The following is a 20,390-nucleotide window of genomic DNA, read 5'->3' as shown; positions in this document are numbered from 1 at the left end:
TGACAGGCAGTCTCTTCTGGGGCCCCTGGTACCTCTTCTCACTGCCTAGCGGGAGCCTACCCACTCTGACTTGGGGTATAGGCTCGGGAAGAGGGCTTCTCCCACTTGCCTGCTCCCGAGAGGTGGGGGGCTGGGCCCTGGACTGCCTGGTGCTGGTGAGCAACGTCTGAAGCAACGTGCGGCACAGGCAGAGCACGTGGCCTTGGGTGGGGACGGGGACTGGGTACTCGGTGCTAGGAGACGGGATCATGTCTGCACCTGCCCCAGTCACTTGGCAGATTGGCAAGGCAGGGTGGCAGAGCCTGTGTGCGTGGGAGGCAGCTGGCAGCAGCGCCATGTTCTGACGACCTCACAGCCAGACTCCCCCCTGTTTAGCGCTGTTAGAACCACCCCCAGAACCTCAGTTAAGCAAAGAGGTTAGTTTCCATGGAGACACAGCATCCTTTCTCCACGGCAACCTGAAATCCCCAAATGCAAGTTAAGCTCAGGAATGCGTCATCGGTGACCTGTAGGGGGCGCTCTCCCACAAGGCTGATCTCAAGACCGTGGACAGATGAGCAGTTGACCACAGACGTAAAGGTATCCCAAAGGCGAGGCCTGTGGGGACCTAGATGGGCCCTGCTTAACCCCTTCCTGCCCACCTGTATGATTCGAGGAGGCTGGCAAGGCTGCAGGACGCACTGTGTGGAGGTGGTAGCCCCACAGCTGGGGCCCTCGGAGGGCCACTTGCTTGGAGATGATCCCTGCACCCAGAGGCTGGGCCCAGAACAGAGGAAGCAGGCAATGCCCGGGTTGAGTGGACACACAAGAGTTAACTGGCGGCTGTGACAGGGCGAACCGCCCTCAGGAAGTGTTACTCACCACTGGGAATGTGAGTGCTCTTGCCTTGGGGGCTGGATTCTCTTCCTGAGTCCCCGGAGATACCGAAGGAGCTCCCAGCCATGGAAGCCCCTGGAGAGTCTGGAGCAGGCCTTCTCGGAGCCCCCAGCCCAACCAGCTTCGCACCTGGGCACCTGGAGAGAGAAAAGTTAGTTAAGTTGGAAGGGCAGCCCGGTGGGGCAGGGGGCGGGGAGACCATGGAACTGGGTCTGTCCTGGGGCAAAGGAGGGGGAGAGGGTGGGGCAAGGGTCCAGGCCCCTGGCCCCCTGCTCAGGTCTGGCGCCTGCCCCCAGGCCAGCCCAGGACCCGCTGTACGACGTGCCTGATGCCGGCGGGGCCCAAGCAGGTGGGCCCCAGCAGCCCGGGCGCGCCGTGAGCCTCCGGGAGCGCCTGCTGCTCACCCGGCCCGTGTGGCTGCAGCTGCGGGCCAACGCCGCGGCCGCGCTGCACGTGCTGAGGGCCGAGCCCCCCGGGGTGAGTCTTTCCCCAGCCCTGGGGCTGGTGGCCGAGGGTGGGAGGGAGAGGGGCTGGACGCGGAGGTCCTGAGCCTCCGACCCCTGTCCACTCGCAGACATTCCTGGTACGGAAATCTAACACTCGCCAGTGCCAAGCCTTGTGCATGCGGCTGCCCGAGGCCAGCGGCCCCTCCTTCGTCTCCAGCCACTACATCCAGGAGAGCCCTGGGGGTGAGAGGGGGCAGCCTGGTGGGAGGGGCTGGAAGCCATCAAGGCAGGGCACCGGGGTTCCCCAGAGAACAACCTCACTTCCCGTCTCTCAGGCGTCTCCTTGGAGGGCTCGGAGCTTGTGTTCCTGGACCTGGTCCAGCTCATCTGTGCCTACTGCCACACCCGGTGAGCCTGCCTGCAGGGCGCCTGCTGTCCATGGGGCCCTGCTCCCTGGGATACCCTGTCCTCCTCCCCCACAGACGCTCTCAGTGCCCACAGCCCAGAGCTTTCCTCACTCCTGACTTTTTGCTCTCCTCTCTGGCCTCAGGGACATTCTTCTCCTCCCGCTTCAGCTCCCCAGAGCCATCTGCCAGGCAGCCACCCGCAAGGAGCTGGAAGCCATCTCCCATCTGGGCATTGGTAAGGGCGCCCCTGCTACCCATTGCTCAGATGGACAAGCTGAGGCCAAGAGGAAAAGGGAAGGCATGGGCACACAGCCTGAAGCCTGTGCCTTTCCCTCGGGTGGGCCCCCTCCCTGAACCCCCTGAGGCCCCAACCTGTTTCTCTTCCCTAGAGTTCTGGAGCTCCTCCCTCAACACCAAGGCTCAGCCAGGCCCATCTGAAGGCCCACTGCTGCCCCGGCTGAAGCCCCGGTCCCCACAAGAGCTGGACCAGGGCACTGGAGCTGCCTTGTGTTTCTTCAACCCCTTGTTCCCAGGGGACCTGGGCCCCACCAAGCGGGAGAAATTCAAGAGGAGCTTCAAAGTGCGTGTGTCCACAGAGACCTCCAGTCCCTTGTCTCCACCAGCTGTGCCGCCTCCCCCAGTCCCAGTGCTGCCAGGGACAGCCCCCAACCAGACAGAAAGGTTGCCCTCTCGCCAACTGCTGCGGAGGGAGAGCTCAGTGGGGTACCGTGTGCCAGGGGGCAGCGGCCCCAGCCTCCCGCCACTGCCTTCCCTCCAGGAGGTGGATTGCGGCTCCCCCAGCAGCTCAGAGGAGGAGGGGGTGCCAGGGTCCCCGGGGAGCCCAGCAGCCTCACCCCGCCTGGGCCGCCGGCGGCCCCTGCTTCGGTCCATGAGCGCTGCCTTCTGCTCCCTGCTGGCGCCTGAGCGACAGGTGGGCCGGGCAGCCGCAGCGCTGATGCAGGACCGACACACGGCCGCGGGCCAGCTGGTGCAGGACCTACTGACCCAGGTGCGGGCCGGCCCTGAGACCGGGGAGCTGCAGGGTATCCGCGAGGCGCTGAGCCGGGCCCGAGCCATGCTGAGTGCGGAGCTGGGCCCCGAGAAGCTGCTGCCACCAGAAAGGCTGGGTGAGACTCCAGCGCGGGGCTCTGCCGGTTCAGCCCCATCTCCCCATTCCACTGTGTCTGCCTCCCCACACCACCAGCCTGTCTCTCAGTCTGTTCTGCTGCTTTACAAACCCACCTTGTCTCGCCACCACTCAAGCAAATTCTTTCCACCGCCTGCCTCCCTGTCACCAAGTTTCCAACTCTTTTTTTAAAAATTTATTATTTCTTTATTTTATTTTTGGTCACGTTGGGTCTTCGTTGCTGCGCATGGGCTTTTCTCTAGTTGTGGCAAGCAGGCTCTCATTGCGGTGGCTTCTCTTGTTGCGGAGACGGGCTCTAGGTACGTGGGCTTCAGTAGTTGTGACACACAGGCTCAGCAGTTGTGGCTCGCGGGCTCTAGAGTGCAGGCTCAGTAGCTGTGGCACACGGGCTTAGTTGCTCCGCAGCACGTGGGATCTTCCCGGAAGGGATCGAACCTGTGTCCCCTGCATTGGCAGGCGGATTCTTAACCACTGCACCACCAGGGAAGTCCCAAGGTTCCTCCTCCTTTTCAGCTCTCTCCTCTCCTGATCATGCCCTTCCTCCCAGGGACTCTGCCCGCTACCCCTGCCCTGGTTCCCCTGACCCCTGCCTACCTCTCCCCCGCAGAATGCGTCCTGGAGAAGTCGCTGCATCGCTCCGTGCTCAAGCCTCTCCGGCCCATCCTGGTGTCCCGCCTGCGGCGCCGTCTTTCCGCCAACGGCTCCCTGGGCCGCCTGACTGAAGGCCTCTGCCTGGCCCGGGCCCAGGGCCCCAGAGCCTTCGGGTCCCACTTAAGCCTGCCCTCCCCAATAGAGATGGAACAGGTGCGCCAGAAGCTACTGCAGCTACTTCGCGCCTACTCACCCAGCGCCCAGGTCAAGCGGCTCTTGCAGGCCTGCAAGCTGCTCTACACAGCCTTGAGGACCCAGGCGGGTATGCCCCCTCCCACCACCTCCCACTGGCCCCTGCCAAGTCAGAGGCAGGCCACCAGGCAGAGGCTCCAGGAATGGCACAGCAGGGAGGGGAAAAAAAAAAAGAGAAAAGGGTCCAACCCTCCCATTTCACAGATGGTAAAACTGTGGCCCAGAAAGCAGAGCGTCCACTCCCCAGGCCTTGCCCCCTGGTTGCCATATAGATCACAGTGCCCAAGGCCTGGCAGGCGGAGGGGAGGGTCCTTGTCTAAGACAAGTAGTGGATTCTGACCCTGGGGCCCCGGAGGAGCCTGAAACTTCCTCCTCCACCACCCACAGGGGAGGGTGCCGGGGCCGATGAATTCCTCCCACTGCTGAGCCTCGTCCTGGCCCAGTGCGACCTTCCTGAGCTGCTGCTGGAGGCCGAGTACATGTCAGAGCTGCTGGAGCCTGCCTTGCTCACTGGAGAGGGTGAGCCCCCCTTCTGTCTGGGCGGGGCTGGGGCGCCCTGGCTGAGCAGGGGAGGCGGAAGGAGCAGGTCACTCACGCCCAGCCTGAGCCTCATTCCTCCCCTTGTGTCCCAGGCGGCTACTACCTGACCAGCCTCTCGGCCAGCCTGGTCCTGCTGAGTGGCCTGAATGAGGCCCACGCCCTCCCGCTGAGCCCCTCGCAGGAGCTGCAGTGCTCCCTCAGCCTCTGGGAGCAGCGCCGCCTGCCCGCCGCCCACAGCTTCCAGGTAACAGGACTGGCCAGCCCCGGAGGAGTCTGGCATTGTCTGGCGCAGTCCTCTCCTTTGCCCAGTGAGACCCAGGAAAGGAGGGGGAAGGGGAAAGGCCAGTCCTGCATCACCCCATGACAGAAACAGCGCCCCGTGCGGAACACACATCCAAGCCAGCCTTTCTGGAGGGTGCGTTCCACGAGCTGGCACTGTGCTCAGTGCTCTGACGGCTCAGCCTTGAATCTTCACGGAAACTCTGAAATGAGATCATTATTGTCCCCATTTTACAGATGAGGAAACTGAGACATGACATGGGGAGGGAAAGGGACGCAGGCAGATCCTGGCTTCTGGCCCCCAACTGGACTCAGGCTTCCAGCCTGTGACCCCCTCACCCTCGCCTCTGGGTTCAGGCGTGGTGTCCTCAGAGCCAGACACCATCTCTGCCCTTCACCCTCCTTCCATCCAGTCAAGGGACCCTTTCTAGCCTTGGCTAAGAGTCCAGATTTGATAGCCAGATCCTGGATCCAAATGCTGGCTTGCTGCTTTTTGGCTCTGGGAGCTTGGGCAAGTTATATAACCTCTTTGTGCCTCAATTTTCTTGTCTATAAAATGGGGCAATAGTATCTACCTCCTGGGGTTGATATTTGGATGAAATGGGTTAATTCAGGACAAGTACTGAGGGCGCAGAGTAAGCTCCACCTGAGTAGGATTGTTAGGTTGTAGAGGCCTGCTGGGGCGTCCTTCCGTCCTGCAGCTGTGACCCGCTAGCCCAAGCACATCCCTCCCTTCCTCAGAGACCCCGCTCAGAGCTCACCTTATTCAAAAAGCTTTTGCCACTGGTTCTACCACTGGATTTGTACCATCCCAGCCCTGTTCCTGCAGAGCCTCTACTGAGACCTCAAGCCTTGCAGCCAGATTTGTACCAGGCAGGACTGAGTTCTTGATTTTGCTTCTCCTCCTGCACAGCACCTCCTCCGCGTAGCCTATCAGGACCCCAGCAGTGGCTGTACCTCCAAGACGCTGGCCGTGCCCCCAGGGGCCTCGATTGCCATGCTGAATAAGCTCTGTGCCACCAAGTTCCGGGTGACCCAGCCTGACACTTTCGGCCTCTTCCTATACAAGGGGCAGGACTACCACCACCTGCCCCCTGGAGCCCTGGCCCACAAGCTCCCCACCACCGGCTACCTCGTCTATCGCCGGACAGAGTGGCGCGAGACCCAGGGGGCCTCACCGGGGGCGGCCACAGAGAGCAGTGGGAAGGCAGGGGGCAGCGGGGAGGAGAAAGGGGGCCGGGGAGACGGGGACACCGAGGCCAAGGCCAGTCCCAGGGACAGCAGGGCCGAGTCTGAGACGATGGCCGAGGCGGGCGAGGACCAGGCCAGGGGAGGCCCTGCTCAGCCCAGGGGGCCAGAGGCTGACGGAAGCCAGGCAGCAGAGGAGTAGCTGGGAGTGGGCAGAAGGGCCATTTGGGGCAGAAAACTCAGAGCCTGCTGGGAAGGCCTTTCAGAGCCATCCACCCCACTGGCCAAGGCACAGCCCTAGTGTTCCCCACCCTGGGCCACTCCGTGTCTGCCTCGGAGGGCTGACTCTCCAGCCCTCTGATCACACCTGCTGGGAGGTGCCTGGACTGGCCACCTCTGGGCACTGGAGTAAAGCCCAGGGGGTCTTGGGGGGCCCCAGACGAAGGGCCCAAGGCCCCTTGGCCTCTCATCCTTCTCCCCCAGCTGGAGGCCAGCCATCCCGCAGCGGTGAGTGTGCCCAACAGGGGACAAATCCAACAGAGGCCCGACCTCTGGCAGTGGAGGGCGGGGCTTCAAGGCCCTGAAAGGCCCCACCCACTCCTGGGTGTCAGGAGGATTTGGGGAGGCAGCAAGACCTCGGGGCCCAGTCCTGCCCAGACCACCTGGAGGCCAAGCACCTCCAAACCTCAGTGTCCTCACCTGTGAAGTCGGGGTGCTACTGCTGCCCTACTTTCTCCCAGAAGTCTTCCACGGGTCAGAATGGATGGTTCTGTGGCAAAGCAGAGCTCAGACTAGGGGAAAGGGGAGGTAAGGAGGTTGGATGCTAGCAACACACATACACACACCTCTCGAAGGGTCTGTTCTCCACCCTCACGGAAGGGAGAGGCTCTCCAGGCAGCCCCGGGGACTGGGTCGGGTCCAGCTGAGAGAGCACCCACATTCTGGTCTTTCCCCAAGATGGGAAGTCCTCCCAGGCACTGTGATGTCCCAAGGGAATGGGACAGAGGAGACAGGCTTCTGAAGTGAGGTGAGGATTCGGAAATCATCTTCTCTGCACTTGACTCTCTTGGACCTCACAAGAGCTTTACAGGACTCAGGGCCTGGCTTTTTACCCACTGAGGCTTGGGAAAGTGACTCCTAAGACACCACACAGGAGGCCACTGGGATCCCCACACCCAAACCAGGGGTCAGGTTCCAGCTACTCCTTGTGTTCTAAGCCACCAGTAAATTAACCCTCAAGGTCCAGTAGACCCCAAAGGGAGGCCCAGAGGAGGCAGCAAATGAGCAAAGAAAATACCAGCAACAACCACAAGGGGGTGCACATGGCCCAGGAAGCTGCCGAGAGGGTGACCTGATGGACGAACGCAGCTCCAGGGCAGCAGCAGTGTAGGTGTAGGCGGTCACGGGGTTTGCAGTCTTGCAGCCACCAGGCAACTTGGGGACAGTGCCAGGGCCGAGACCTCTGGCCTTCAGCTGTCTTGGAGTCAGGGGTCTGAATGAGGCCAGCCTCAGGGGACCATTTCCTGGGAAGGAACTAGCCCCTGGTGGAAGGAGGACCCTCTCAGGTGCTCCCTCAGACGCTGAGCACAAAGGAACATCAGCTCATATATTAGACGTGACAGCTGGAAGGTAGAAATCCTGGACATTGGGATTTGAGACCTTCCAGATACAGCCCAGGTTGCAGGGCTCCCAAATTTCTCACTAGGCCATCAGCAGATCTTCCTTTCCCCCACTTCTACCCGCCCCCCCCAAGCTTCTCGCTGGTGGGGAGTCTCCTTTCACTCTTTTGTATGTCCCCCCCAGTCCCGCACCCACCCGAGTGCCCTGTACAGTGCTGGGCACTCCGCAGGTGCTCAATAAATGTTGTCCACTAATTGGAGTTTGATAACTAAGAGCAAAAGGGCAGTGGGGTGGGAGGTTAAGGGAGGGCTGGGTTCTGGGAACCAAACACAGGATGTCTCAAGTTCAGTCTCAGAGGAGGGACCTGGAATGGTTGCAGGGGGTGTTCAGAGAACCCCAGGGCCGGATGAAGAGCTGGTCTCATGGGAACCTGGACTGGCCGAGGCTTCTGGGCCCCTGCGAGGGGGCCTCTGCAAGCCCTTCCCACCTCCTTCCCATGCTCAGTTCTAATTCCTGGCTCTGAGAATTCACCATGCCTCCAGCAGTGGCTCACTGGAGCACTGCCAGGCCCTGCCTGCTCCCTGAATCTTCTGGTTTGCCTTCTGAAGAAATTCTGATGGGTTAGGGGTCCCGGCCAGATAAATCAGCATGACCAAGGGTCATGAGACAGGGGTTGGGGCTCCAGGCAGGGCAGGCAATGACAGGCTGATCTAGAACTGATCTCATTATCCCCATTTTATAGATGAGGAAACCGAGGCTTGCTCAGGCAAAGTGGCTTGTTACAGGGCAGAGAACTCAGACACCAGGTTCCGTGGAGCTTCGGATTCTGCAGTCCTCCAGAACAGAAGGAGTTGTTTACTCATCCACTCAGCAATCTGTTGTGTCCGTATGGACCAAGCACCCGCAGCCCCAGCCAGAGGGAGACAGCTGTGATCTGGGCAGTAACAGCCTACTGTGCGCTCAGACTCTGTACTGCCCCCCCACCTCCCCGCCACTACTGCCTTCCACCTTTGGCCTTCTGGAAGAGGAAGTCAGGGCTCTGAGAGGTGCCGTGCCGTTTCCAGCATCCACTGCTGCAGGGCAGGGCTGGAACCCTGACGCTTGGACCTCTGGAAGAGCAGCAGAGTCATTTCCTCCCTTGGAAACGTTGCACTTACCACCTCACAGTAGTTCCCTAGGTGAGTTTGTTTATTGTCTGTCTTCCTCACTAGAAGGCCAGAGCCAAGTCGGCCTTGTTCCCTGCTGAATCTTGGGGGCCTAGAACAATGCCTGGCCCGGAACTGGCACGTAGTAAGTATATGTGGAGTGATTGACTCAGCCTAGCTGTTCATCCCATGGCTTGGGACATGCGGCAGCGCATCCTCCATTGCTGCCACCAGGGGGCGGGCGTGCCCCATTGCCAGTCACATGCTAGGTTCCCTTCTCTCCTGAGGCCTCCCGGGGACCCAGGGCATTCCGAGGACCTGTGCAGGGCCTGGTGCCAGGAAGGGCTCTGGGACCGTCCTGAGAATGGGGATCCTGCTAATGGAGGTTGGGAAGGGAATGAGAGAGCAGCCTCTTCCCCCCAGGGCTCTCTGGCCAGGCAGGCTCAGGAGCCAGGCCTGTGGGGTGGCCTGCGAGAAGTCCCTGCCAGGGTGGCGAGGAAGGCCGTCACTGAGACCCACAACACCCTGACTCAACTTCAACACCAAGCAGTTAACTCCCCGCCATGGCCTTGTGACCGCCTTCATGCCCACAACTTAACACGCAAAACACCCTGACTCACATTGGCGCACAGGCTGACACCCTGCCCTGCCAGGGTCACCTACAGCGAAGCCTGAGCACCGCCACCCTTAACAGGAACACCCAGAGCGTTAGGACACCCTGACACTGTTAGCCATTCATGCTCTGCAGGATGGGACACAGTGACACACATTGGCCCCTCCTCTGAGCCACACCCTGACGCAGACATCCCTAGATCTGCAAACTCAGAGATGTTCCCTCACACCCTCCCTCTCGGGTTCAGAATGTGACACCATGACACATACATGGAGACAGGCCGACACAGAGACATGTGGTGACCTGCTCCACAGGACTCCCATGGCATGCTAACACCTACCCCTGCAGGACTGCCGCTGACACACCCAAGGCCCCCCTCTCGGACATGCCTCCCCCTTCCCACGCTGCACAGGCGTGGAAGTGCAGACACGCACACACAAACTCAGAGACAAGTGCAGACACACACAGAGATACACATCCAACATAACGACACACATACTTTTTTGTATTTTTGATGACGCAGAAGAGGTCCAAGTCCTTCTCCTGACTAATCTCACCCCCTGCCGTGGCCTATCTCTGCCACCACTCAGCTACCCCACCCCATGGTGGACCCTGGTGGGGGCTGGGGGTTGCTGAGAAGACCCTCTTGGGGGCGTGGTGACCCCACTGGCCAGGCAGAAGGCAGAAGGCAGAGGCCAGCAGCACTGGGCGGGGAGGCCTGAGCTCATCAGATTCCAGCCTGAGTGATTCACGGGAAGTGCCTGGGGAAGGGGGGTGGGGGGACTGGTCCAGGGGCAGGGGCTTTGGAGGCTTCAGACCAGAGGGTCTTGGGTCCAGAGCAAGCCTCTGGTCTGGGAGGGGGGCTTCCCGAGGGGGTGGCCCAGGCTGAAGGGGTGTCTGCTGGGTCTGGCTCCTGGAAGGGGCTTAGGACACAGATCTGAGTCGCAGGATGAGACAATCAGTCCCTCCTGCCCACCCCGCCCATGGCCTGGGCCCCTGACCCCGTGCCTTCCCGGCCCCAGCAGCTGGGTGTCTTTAGCAGGGGTTAGGCCAAGGGTGGGGGGCAGGGGTGGGGTGACCTTCACAGCCATCTTGGCCCGTTGGGCCCTGGGGCAGGCAGCCCAAGTGGCCCCCAGAGGCCTCGAGGGGCTGGACCAGCCTGGCCCAGTCGGGGCCGACAGGGTTACAGACCCTCGCTGCCCTGCCAGGCAAGGCCTCTGCCAGAGAGCTGAGAACGCGCGCCTGTCCCAGCGCCAGGGGTGTTTTCCTGCTGAGATGGAGCCCCTGCTCCCCCGGAGCCCCTGCCTCCCAGGCCGGGCTGATTCTCAGAGGACCCAGCTGCTCCTGAAGGGTGACAGAAAGGATGGGCTTGGGGACAGGAGGGGGGTGCAGGAAGTGCCTTTCTTGGAACTCTGCACCAAAATAGCCCACTCCGTTCCTACTGTGGGTCTCACTGTCCCCACGGGGGAGGTGTGTATCACCAAGGAGACCCTCACGAGGGAGGGGCCTGAGCTGACCTCAGTCTGGCTGCTGCCGCCATCCTCCCCCCCTCCCGCCTCTGACAGCCCTCACCACCCCCGCCTCGGGCCCTGCTCCACTTTGAAGTCCTAGCATAAATATCATGTCTGCTTGGGCTCCCCTTCCCGGCCCGGTCACAGCCCCCAGACCTGGCTCCCACCCCAGCCAGCTCTGGGGGTATGAGCTGGGGGAGAGGAGCGAGGGAGGCCTGGACCACCCAGGGAAGGTGGCGAGCCAGAGACCTGGGGACAGGGACAGGAAGGCAGGGCGGGTGAGACACCAGAGATGGAGAGGGGGGAACAGAAGAGGGCAGAGAACAGAGAGACCCCAGAAACCAACAAGGTGACAATGCTGGGGACAGGAGAGGAGAAAGAGGGACCCCAGAGACAGACGGGGGAGCGAGAGACCCCGACAGGAGGGAAGAGAGGATCGGGGAGGAAGAGACCCCGCAGTCAGAGGGAGGGACAGTGAGACACACGTCTTGGGGACCGAGAACGGGCAGGAAGAGAAGGGGCGAGTTCCAGGTGCCAGTGGAGACGTCAGGGCCCGAGACCGAGGTAGCAGTGGAAAGGATGCGGTGGAAAGAGAAACGTCCTTGGAGACAGGGTGACCAACCATTCTTGTTTGCCCGGGGCTGAGGGGGCTCCAGGGACACGGCACTTGCAGTGCTGAGACCAGGCAAGTCTTCAGCAAACGGGGAAGAGTGGGTCACCCTGGGTGGCAGGCCTTTGCCAGATGCCACAGGGATCAGAGAGTCCACTCGCATAGGTACCCTTCACACAGATGAGGAAGCTGTGGCCCGAGAAGGGCCAGCTGGGACGTCCCTGGAGCACACGGCAGGGCCAAGGCAGGGCCGGCTTCAGGGACACTCCATGGAGCCGCACGGGCAGAGGGCTCCAGAGGGAGGACACGAGCAGTGAGGGCCGGGAGAGCACCTGTCCTGGGATCCCCAAGCTCGGGTACAGTCCCCGCGCCGCCTCCGCCTGTGGGACCTAGGACAAGCCTTGTCCCTCTCTGGGCTGAGTGAACACTGAGGGTAAGGGCCGGGCCCCTCTAGCGCTGATGGGGGCTCCAGGACTCATGGCCCCCTGGGCAGATGTGGCCAGATGTTCAGGTCAGGCATCTGCCAGGAGAGAGACTGGGGCTCCAGCTGGGCCCAGGGTGGGCAATCCAGGGGCAGCAATATGCTTCTCTTCTCACAGCTGTGGGCACACGTGAGGGCCCTCGAGGACACACACGTCACCCAGCTGTGCACACCCACAGCAGTGCCAGGCTTTCACAAGTGTGTGCGCGCGCACACACACACACGGTCATGCACAGACACCAAGGTACACCCACAAACACACAGTCTCTATGTATGGCAAAGACACCTCTGCCCCACCTCAGCCCCCTCCAGCTGTCAGAATCCTTTACCCCAGGGGCATGTCCTGGAAGACACACCTTCTTCCTGGGCCCCACCTTCTCCAAGCCTCTCTCTCCCACCCTGTCCGGTCCAGCAACACACCCCTTCCTGTGGGTCTCTCCCATCCAGAAGCACACGCGGTGTGGCACAGCACGTGGGGCAGGGGAGGGGGCCGCAATCAATCCCCTCCCTCACAGATTCCCCTCCCTCCCCACTCCTGCCATGGGACCTCTCCCACCCAAGACCAGGCCAGGCTCCCGCCCACCCACCCGTTGGCCCTTCCTCATGAAGCCTGGAGGCTGGGGTGGTTTGGGAAGAACTTAGAAATGGAGAGAGGTGGGGGGATGGGGACAAAAGAGAAAGGAGGAAAGGAGGTGATTTGTACACAAAGCAATGTGCTGGCTCAGCGGCCCTCGTGCCAATGCTCTCTAGGACTCCTGCCCAGGGGGGCGCCCCCCAATCACACTCAGCTCCCCCATGCTGGCTGCTCCACTGGGCCCTCTGAGGGCCTCTGCAAGACGCCTTCACCCCAACACCAACAGGCCCACATACTGCATCCAGAATCACCATCTGGCTTGTGCCCGTAGCTGGAAGCCAACGCTCCTTCTGGGGGAGTGGGCTTCTGTTTCCATGGCCCTCCTGAGGTGCTCTCTCCCCAAAAGGGCCATGATCAGAGCAGGGAACCCCAGCCTCCTGACTCCCAATGTGAGTCAGGCACGCCTGGTGTCCTGAGCTGTCCCCACCCCAGCCAGGGAGACACACCGGCCTCAGGCCCCAACAGAGAAAACAGGCTGTGTGGTAACAGGGAAGCATCACACGTGCTCCCTGCTGATGGTGGCCCAAGCTGCTCCGTCCTCCTGGGCTGCACGTCTACAGATCCACAGGGTTACATTCTGAGTGTGCCATCCATCACGGTGGCAGCTAATTATAAATTAGCATTTCTGCCTGATTCCCTGTACCCAGCCATGCATCTAAACATTTTCTCATCCACACACCCATCTACTCAGCTATCTCTCCATCCATCCACTTACTCATTCCTAAATCCATCCATCTATCCATCTGTCCACCCATCCATCTATCCGTCCATCCCCCCATCCTCCAAGCATTTATTGCATCAGTTAGCATCTTCTCTGTGCTATGGGGGAACCAAGATGAGTCAGGCTGAACAGGGCTGGCATGAAGACCACGACAAGCCCTTCTCTATCCCTTCACCCCCAGATCCATGATGCTGCGCCCACTACATACCTTCTCCTGACTAGGGTAGGAAATTCTTTTTTTTAAAAATTCTCTAGTTGCGGTGAGGGGGGGGCTACTCTTTGTTGTGGTGTGCAGGCTTCTCTTGTTGCAGAGCACGGGCTCTAGGCACGCGGGCTTCAGTAGTTGTGGCACGTGGGCTCAGCAGTTGTGGCTCGCGGGCTCTAGAGCTCAGGCTCAGCGGCCATGGCTCACGGGCCCAGCCGCTCCGTGGCATGTGAGATCTTCCCGGGCCAGGGCTCGACCCGTGTCCCCTGCCTTGGCAGGTGGATTCTTAACCACTGCGCCACCAGGGAAGCCCTAGGGTGGGAAATTCTTAGGCAGCCTCCGCCCCACCTCTCCCAATATGGATGGCCCTGGGGGTGGGGGGTAGGTGAGCGCTAGATGCCCACCCAAACTGGGCACCCAGGTGCATCTCCAAGTCTCATTCTCTATCTACCAAACCCTTAGTCTTGTTGGGGTCAGGGTGTCCCACTCCTCCCCACTACCTCCCGCCTCCTGGCTCAGGCTTCCCTCCACTTGCCCAGCCAGGCCATCTGGAATTTGGCCTTTGACCCTCCTCCTCCTGCTTTGCTTGCCTGCCCCCCAGTGCCTCACCCCCACTGAGGTTGTAGTCCTGACCTCTGATCTGACCCGCCCACTCGCCAGACGGCCTGCAGCCTCCCCTCGGACGCCCCAGCACTGGCCATTGCCGAATCATGACTGGGACCGCCACACCCTTGGACCAGGCTCCGGCCAGCCCCCGCCCGCCCCCGAAGAGCCTCTAGCGGCTGCCTTCCCCAGCCTGCCCCGCCTTGCTACCCAGATCTCCAGCCAGCTCCCTCCCCTCTCCCAGACTATTGCAGCAACCTCCTGACTGGTCCCTGGCCTCCGGTCCCCCCTCCACCCACGGCATACCAGCCACAGGGATCTCTCATCATGCCTCTTCCCTGTGACCCCCATGATGGAGGCCAGCCTTCCAGGGGCAGCTCCACCGCTTTCCAGGCCAGGCCTCTACCCCCTTTCTGATACTTTCTCTCCACTCTTCACTGTCCCTCTAACCCGAGACCTCCCTCCAGGCCCCGGCAGAGTCCTTTGTATTCTCCAAACACATCTTGAGCTCTCCCAGCTCAGTAACTTTGTCTAGGCTGTGCCTTCTTCCCATCATGCCTTTCTTCCATCCTCATTTCTTGACATCATACCCAACTCTCAGACCGCTCCAACGACTCCTCAGGACACTGCAGCAAAAAGAGAACTGGAAGAAGGGTCCGAGGCCTTGGTTCTGGTCCCAGCCCAGCCATACACTCTCTCTGAGACTCCCCGGGCCTTAGTGTACCCACCCACAAAGAAGCTTGCTGATTGCCAGGAATCTCCCAGGTCTAGGATGGTATGACTTCTGGGGAAGGCTGGGTGAATGTGGGGAGCAGATGGGCTTTGGCTCCAGGCAGAATCGCATCAACCCCCCTGCGTTGCCCTGAGCCAGATTCTTCACTTAGCTGAGTCTCCCTCACTCATTCATGCATGCATTCATTCATTCTTTCGTTCAGCAAACCCCATTGAGCAGCATCTGTGGGCCAGGAGCTTTCCAGGCTCAGGGGATACAGTAGGAAATAAAACAGTGACCCTGCCAAAATGGAACTCGCAGTCTCCTAGGGCTGGAGTTCTCCACTAGGGGCAATGCTGCCCCCAGGGGACATGACATTTGGCAATGACTGGAGTCTTTTTTTTTTTTTTTTTTGGCCGCACCGCGAGTCCTAGTTCCCCAGGATCGAACCTGCGCTCCCTGCACTGGAAGCGTGGAGTCTTAACCACTGGAACGCCAGGGAAGTCCCAAGGAGTCATTTTTTATTGTCCCAACTGGAGGGATGCTACTGGCATCTAGACAGAAGCCAGGGATGCTGCTAAACATCTGACAATGCACAGCACAGTCTCTAGAAGGTATCATGACCCAGCCCTGAATCTCAATAATACTGACGGCGAGAAACCCTGGCTATTGGGGAATTCAGGCCAGCAAGCAAATATATACCATGTCAGATAGGAGTAAGTGCAAAGGAGAAAAGTGGAACAAGACCAGGGGGCCAGGGAGCCCCAGGGTATGGTGGAGGAGGGTGGTGGTCTGGGATGTTGATGCCTGAGCTGAGATCTGAAGAAAGTGAAGAAGCAGAGACTTTGCATCTTGCAGGAAGAGTGTTCTAAGCAGAGGAACAGCCAATACAAAGGCCCTGAGGTAGACATGTGCCTGGTGAGTTTAAGGAACATCCACAGGCCAGAGGGGCTGGGACAGAGGGAATGAGGGGAAGGGAGAGGGAGGAGAGAGGGAGTTTGCGGGGAGATCACAAGAGCCTGGAGGCCGAGCATGGTAAAGGCTGGCCTTTCTTCTGAGTGAGACGGGGGGCCTCGAGGGTTCCGAGCAGGAGAATGACTGGATCTGACTTGGGGTTTAAAAAGATCCCTCTGGCAGGATGGAGAAGGCAAGAGAGAGACCAGAGGAGAGGGTGTCACACGAATCTAAATGGACAAGTGTAGTGGCTTGGGCCAGACATGGGTGGCAAAGGTGGTCAGACGCAGTCAGATTCTGGATCTGTTCTGAAGGTGAAGACAAACAGGATTTTCTGAGAGATTGGATGTGGGATGTGGGAGAAAGAGGAGTCAAGGATGACCTCAAGGCTTTGGGTCTGAGCCAGTGGAAGGATGACCTGCCCCAAAGTGACTTTCCTCTCATGAGAAGGGGGATGATTCTGTGCTTCCCAGATGTAAACCTTGAGAGAACGGCCTTCCTAACCCTTCTAAAGTCCTGGTTCTCAAGGGGATTGGCCGCATCTGCAAGGCCAGCCCTGCCACTGTAAGGAGGTTAGCAAAGCCGCCCTGGTTCCATCCCCTGCCCCCCCCCCCCAACCCAGATTCGCTCAGAAGACTAAGGAACATTTGTCTCATGCTTTGCAGCTGACAAAGCATATTTGCACACACTGAGTGCCGTGATACAATAGCCCTGCTGAGCTGAAGGGCCCTGACACGTTAGCCCCGTTTCATAGGTAAGAAAAATGGAGACCCAGAGAAGGTCAGCGACTTCCTGCAGTCACACAGCCCATTGTGGCAGAGTGGGAAGCCGGATCAGGACAGCACGCTGAGGGGCAGAACCTCTTCTCAGCATCCCCGCCCCGGCTCAAATTTCTGCTAAGAGCGCAGTGGGTGCGCAAGGGTTAATCTGACAACCAGCTCCCCAGGGAACATCCTGAATAATGGGCTCAGTACACATGCCTCCAGAGGCTTCCAGGAGGGGCGGGATGAGGACCCCGGCCAGGCCTACGCAGCAGGCCCTGTGTGGGGGCAAGGAGGGCTCCACACGTGACGCCTGTGTCACACACACGTGTGTACCATCGTGTGCCCCATGTCCATACATGGCCCCTCACCAGTCCCCTCCCAGCCAGCGCTGCTCACCCTGCCCACCCCCTCCCCCACGCACCCTGCGCTCCTGCAGTAGGGAGCCCGAAGAGGCATTTCCTGTTTGGGGGCCGCCTCCTCCCCCTCTCAGTCCAGGTTCCCAGGGCCCCAGGCTGAGCAGAGGTGAAGGGAGGGCAGCGCCCTGCCCCTCCTCCCTCCCCGGCCACCCCCAACACCCGGTCCAGCTGGAGCCAGGAGGCTTGAGGGCAGAGGGAGGAGCTCAGTATATAAATGAGGGCTGCGGATGCCCACGCCCCGCGTGATCGAGGTGCTTCCCGCATCCAGGGCCTGCATGCGAAGATGGGTGATTTCCTGTGTTAGGGCCTGCAGACCGCCACACCACGTTCGCACGTACACCTGAAGGGTTTAGCATGTCAGAGTAGGTGCAACTCTGGGACGAAGCGACAGAGCATCGAGACAGTGCTCTTGTGTGTGGGGAGGAGCATGCACACGTGTGTGATGTGAGAGCGAGTCAGAGCGTGTTTCCACACACATGACAAGCAGTTGCTCGCGGGTGTGATGAGGTCGGTGTGTCCCGGCTGGGGTCTCTGTGAGTCTCTGGGAAGCGACCTCACCCCGCCGCCAAGAGCCCCAGACGGCGCTGGAGTTTTCTGAGGGTCGTCCAGCCTCCTCTCCTCGACTCCCTGCCCGTTAGCAGCGCCTCCTCCCGTCCCCTGCCCCCACTCCCAGCGCCCCCCACCCCTGCCCCCCGCCCGACTGCTTCCTGCTCCGGCGGCCCCGGGGGAGCGGGAGCAGGGAGCTGGCGGCGGCCCCAGCCCACTCCTTACAAGGCCTGAGCCGGCCCGGGCCCGCCCCCGGCCCGCCCACCGGAGGCCCCAGTCCCGCCCCTTGTCAAGAGCGGCTGCCGGCCGGGCCTGGGCCAGTCGGGGGGCGTCGCGATGCTGCTGCGCCTGCTGCTGGCCTGGGCGGCCGCGGTGCCTGCGCTGGGCCAGGCCCCCTGGGCCGCCGAGCCCCGCGCTGCCTGCGGCCCCGGCAGCTGTTACGCGCTCTTCCCGCGGCGCCGCACCTTCCTGGAGGCCTGGCGGGCCTGCCGCGAGCTGGGGGGCGACCTGGCCACGCCGCGGACCCCCGAGGAGGCCCGGCGCGTGGACAGCCTGGTGGGCTCTGGCCCGGCCAGCCGGCTGCTGTGGATCGGGCTGCAGCGGCAGGCCCGGCACTGCCAGCCGCAGCGCCCGCTGCGGGGCTTCACGTGGACCACAGGGGACCAGGACACAGCCTTCACCAACTGGGCGCAGCCCGCCACGGGGGGGCCCTGCCCGGCCCAGCGCTGCGCGGCCCTTGAGGCGAGCGGCGAGCATCGCTGGCTCGAGGGCTCGTGCACGCTGGCCGTCGATGGCTACCTGTGCCAGTTTGGCTTCGAGGGCTCCTGCCCAGCGCTGCCCGATGAGGCAGGCCAGGCCGGCCCCGCCGTCTACACCACGCCCTTCCACCTGGTCTCGGCAGAGTTTCAGTGGCTGCCCTTCGGCTCTGTGGCTGCCGTGCCGTGCCGGGCTGGCAGAGAAGCCTCTCTGCTCTGCGTGAAGCAGCCTGACGGTGGCGTGGGCTGGTCGCGGACTGGGCCCTTGTGCCCCGGTACCGGCTGCGGCCCGGACAACGGCGGCTGTGAACACGAGTGCGTGGAGGAGGCGGCCGGCCGGGTGTCCTGTCGCTGCACCGAGGGCTTCCGGCTGGCGGTGGACGGGCGCAGCTGCGAGGACCCCTGTGCCCACGCCCTGTGTGAGCAGCAGTGTGAGCCTGGAGGGCCACAGGGCTACAGCTGCCACTGTCGCCTGGGTTTCCGGCCAGCCGAGGACGAGCCGCACCGCTGCGTGGACACAGACGAATGCCAGATCGCCGGCGTGTGCCAGCAGATGTGCGTCAACTACGTTGGTGGCTTCGAGTGCTACTGCAGCGAGGGCCACGAGCTGGAGGCTGACGGCATCAGCTGCAGCCCCACTGGGGCCGTGGGTGCCCGGGCTTCCCAGGACCTTGGGGACGAGTTGCTGGATGATGGGGAGGAGGAAGAGGATGAAGATGAAACCTGGGAGGTCTTCGACGGTGGCTGGACAGAGATGCCGGGGATCCCGTGGATGGAGGCCACGCAGTCACCTGACTTTGGCATGGCCTATCGACCTAGCTTCCCAGAGGACAGAGAGTCACGGATGCCCTACCTGGACCCCACCTGGCCACCCCCGCTTAGTGCCCCGAGGGTCCCCTACCACTCCTCAGTGCTCTCTGTCACCCGGCCTGTGGTGGTCTCTGCCACGCGTCCATCCCTGCCCCCTGCCCCTCAGCCCCCTGTGATCCCTGCAGTACAGCCACCTTTGCCCTCTGACCACCAGTTCCCCAAGATCTCAGCCAACTATCCCCATCTGCCGTCTGCCCACCGGCCCCCCGTCATCTCTGCCACACACCCAGGACCGACCCCTGCCCACCGGCCCCCAATTATCTCAGCCAAATATCCTCAACTGTTCCCTGCTCACCAGTCCCCCATGTTTCCAGACACCCAGGTCGTTGATACCCAGAACACCACTCATTTGCCTCGAATCCCAGCTAACCACGCCCCTCTGGTCACCACCTCTAGCACCCGTCAAACCCCTGTGACCCCAGGTATCCCGGTCCTCAAAGCCCAGGCCACCCACCATCCCATTACTTCCACTGTCCAGCCTTCTCTGACCACTACCTCCAGGCCCCCTGTGTCGCCTGCCCATCAAGTCCCCGTGCCTGCTGCCACCCTACCCCCAGCCTTCCACACTCCCCTGCCCTCAGAGAGCCCCACTAACCAGACCTCACTCGCTAGCCTGACACAACCCCATTCCAAAGCCCCACAAGTCCCAAGGGAAGATACCCCTGACCCCAACCTGGCCCCGTGGCTGCCCTCGGCGGTCCCCACAGCCCTGGGGGAGGCCAGTCCAGCAGGCCGCAGCCGCAGGGATGATCGGTGGCTGCTGGTGGCACTCCTAGTGCCAACCTGCGTCTTCTTGGTGGTCCTACTTGCACTGGGCATCGTGTACTGTACCCGCTGTGGCCCCCACGCGCCCAATAAGCGCGTGACTGACTGCTATCGCTGGGTCACCCACGCCGGGAGCAAGGGCTCAACGGAACCCGCGCCCCACCGGGGCAGCCTCACAGGGGTGCAGACCTGCAGAACCAGCGTGTGATGGGGCGCAGCCCCCGCTCCGTGGGGTGGGCGAAGGGGCATGCGTTGGACACATGGGCCAGGCTGCACCAGGGACCCACGGGGGGCTGCCCAGCTGGACAGAAGGCTTCCTGGTCCCCCGGGCCCAGCCAGGCTCCTCTCTCAGTCAACTGCTAGACCTGACTCTTGGGAGCTCTGTTTCCCGGCCCAGCACTCACGATGGAGGAGATGCCGAGGCCCCCCAGGACCTCAGGGGGTGGGTTCTGGGGTCTTCTCCAATAAACGGGGTGCCAACCTCACCCAAAGCTCCTGACCCCCGTTGGTGCCTGAGGGGAGGGTCTGGGAGGACTCAGAAAAAAGAAGGAGGGGATCTTCCTTCAGCTTGTTTGGGCTTCCCAGGAAATAAGGTAAGACTCCTCAAGGCAGGGTGGTGTGCTTTAGAGATTCTCAGGGAAACAGGAGCCCAGAGAGGTCAGAACTTTGCCCGAGTTCACACAGAGAGCCTAGGAGTGGGAGGTTCGGCATGAAGAGAATTTCATATTGGTTCATTCCT

At 61.5% G+C, this 20,390-nt stretch overlaps 2 protein-coding genes across 4 annotated transcripts; both read left to right on the top strand.

Annotated features, from left to right (window-relative positions):
- The first annotated feature begins 249 nt into the window (after nucleotides 1-249).
- Nucleotides 250-7,600, top strand: RIN1 (Ras and Rab interactor 1). 2 transcript variants are annotated; one of them, XM_059068810.2, is made up of 10 exons: nucleotides 250-1,027; nucleotides 1,173-1,353; nucleotides 1,451-1,565; nucleotides 1,658-1,730; nucleotides 1,873-1,964; nucleotides 2,119-2,856; nucleotides 3,484-3,789; nucleotides 4,107-4,238; nucleotides 4,352-4,503; nucleotides 5,452-7,600. In XM_059068810.2, the coding sequence occupies exons 1-10, from the start codon at nucleotides 942-944 to the stop codon at nucleotides 5,926-5,928; spliced, it is 2,352 nt and encodes a 783-aa protein (XP_058924793.1). In that variant the 5' UTR covers nucleotides 250-941; the 3' UTR covers nucleotides 5,929-7,600. The 2 variants fall into 2 exon arrangements, with proteins under 2 accessions (XP_058924793.1, XP_066893716.1); XM_067037615.1 differs by having other exon boundaries at nucleotides 836-1,027; nucleotides 1,154-1,353.
- A 9,981-nt stretch (nucleotides 7,601-17,581) lies between these two features.
- CD248 (CD248 molecule) lies at nucleotides 17,582-20,142 on the top strand. 2 transcript variants are annotated; one of them, XM_067037614.1, is made up of 2 exons: nucleotides 17,587-17,737; nucleotides 17,870-20,142. In XM_067037614.1, the coding sequence occupies exons 1-2, from the start codon at nucleotides 17,598-17,600 to the stop codon at nucleotides 19,857-19,859; spliced, it is 2,130 nt and encodes a 709-aa protein (XP_066893715.1). In that variant the 5' UTR covers nucleotides 17,587-17,597; the 3' UTR covers nucleotides 19,860-20,142. The 2 variants fall into 2 exon arrangements, with proteins under 2 accessions (XP_058925423.1, XP_066893715.1); XM_059069440.2 differs by having other exon boundaries at nucleotides 17,582-20,142.
- Nucleotides 20,143-20,390: the final 248 nt, after the last annotated feature.

This window comes from Kogia breviceps, chromosome 7, assembly GCF_026419965.1.
Source record: "Kogia breviceps isolate mKogBre1 chromosome 7, mKogBre1 haplotype 1, whole genome shotgun sequence".
NCBI lineage: Eukaryota > Metazoa > Chordata > Mammalia > Artiodactyla > Physeteridae > Kogia > Kogia breviceps.
This window is presented reverse-complemented; position numbering and strand designations above follow the sequence as displayed.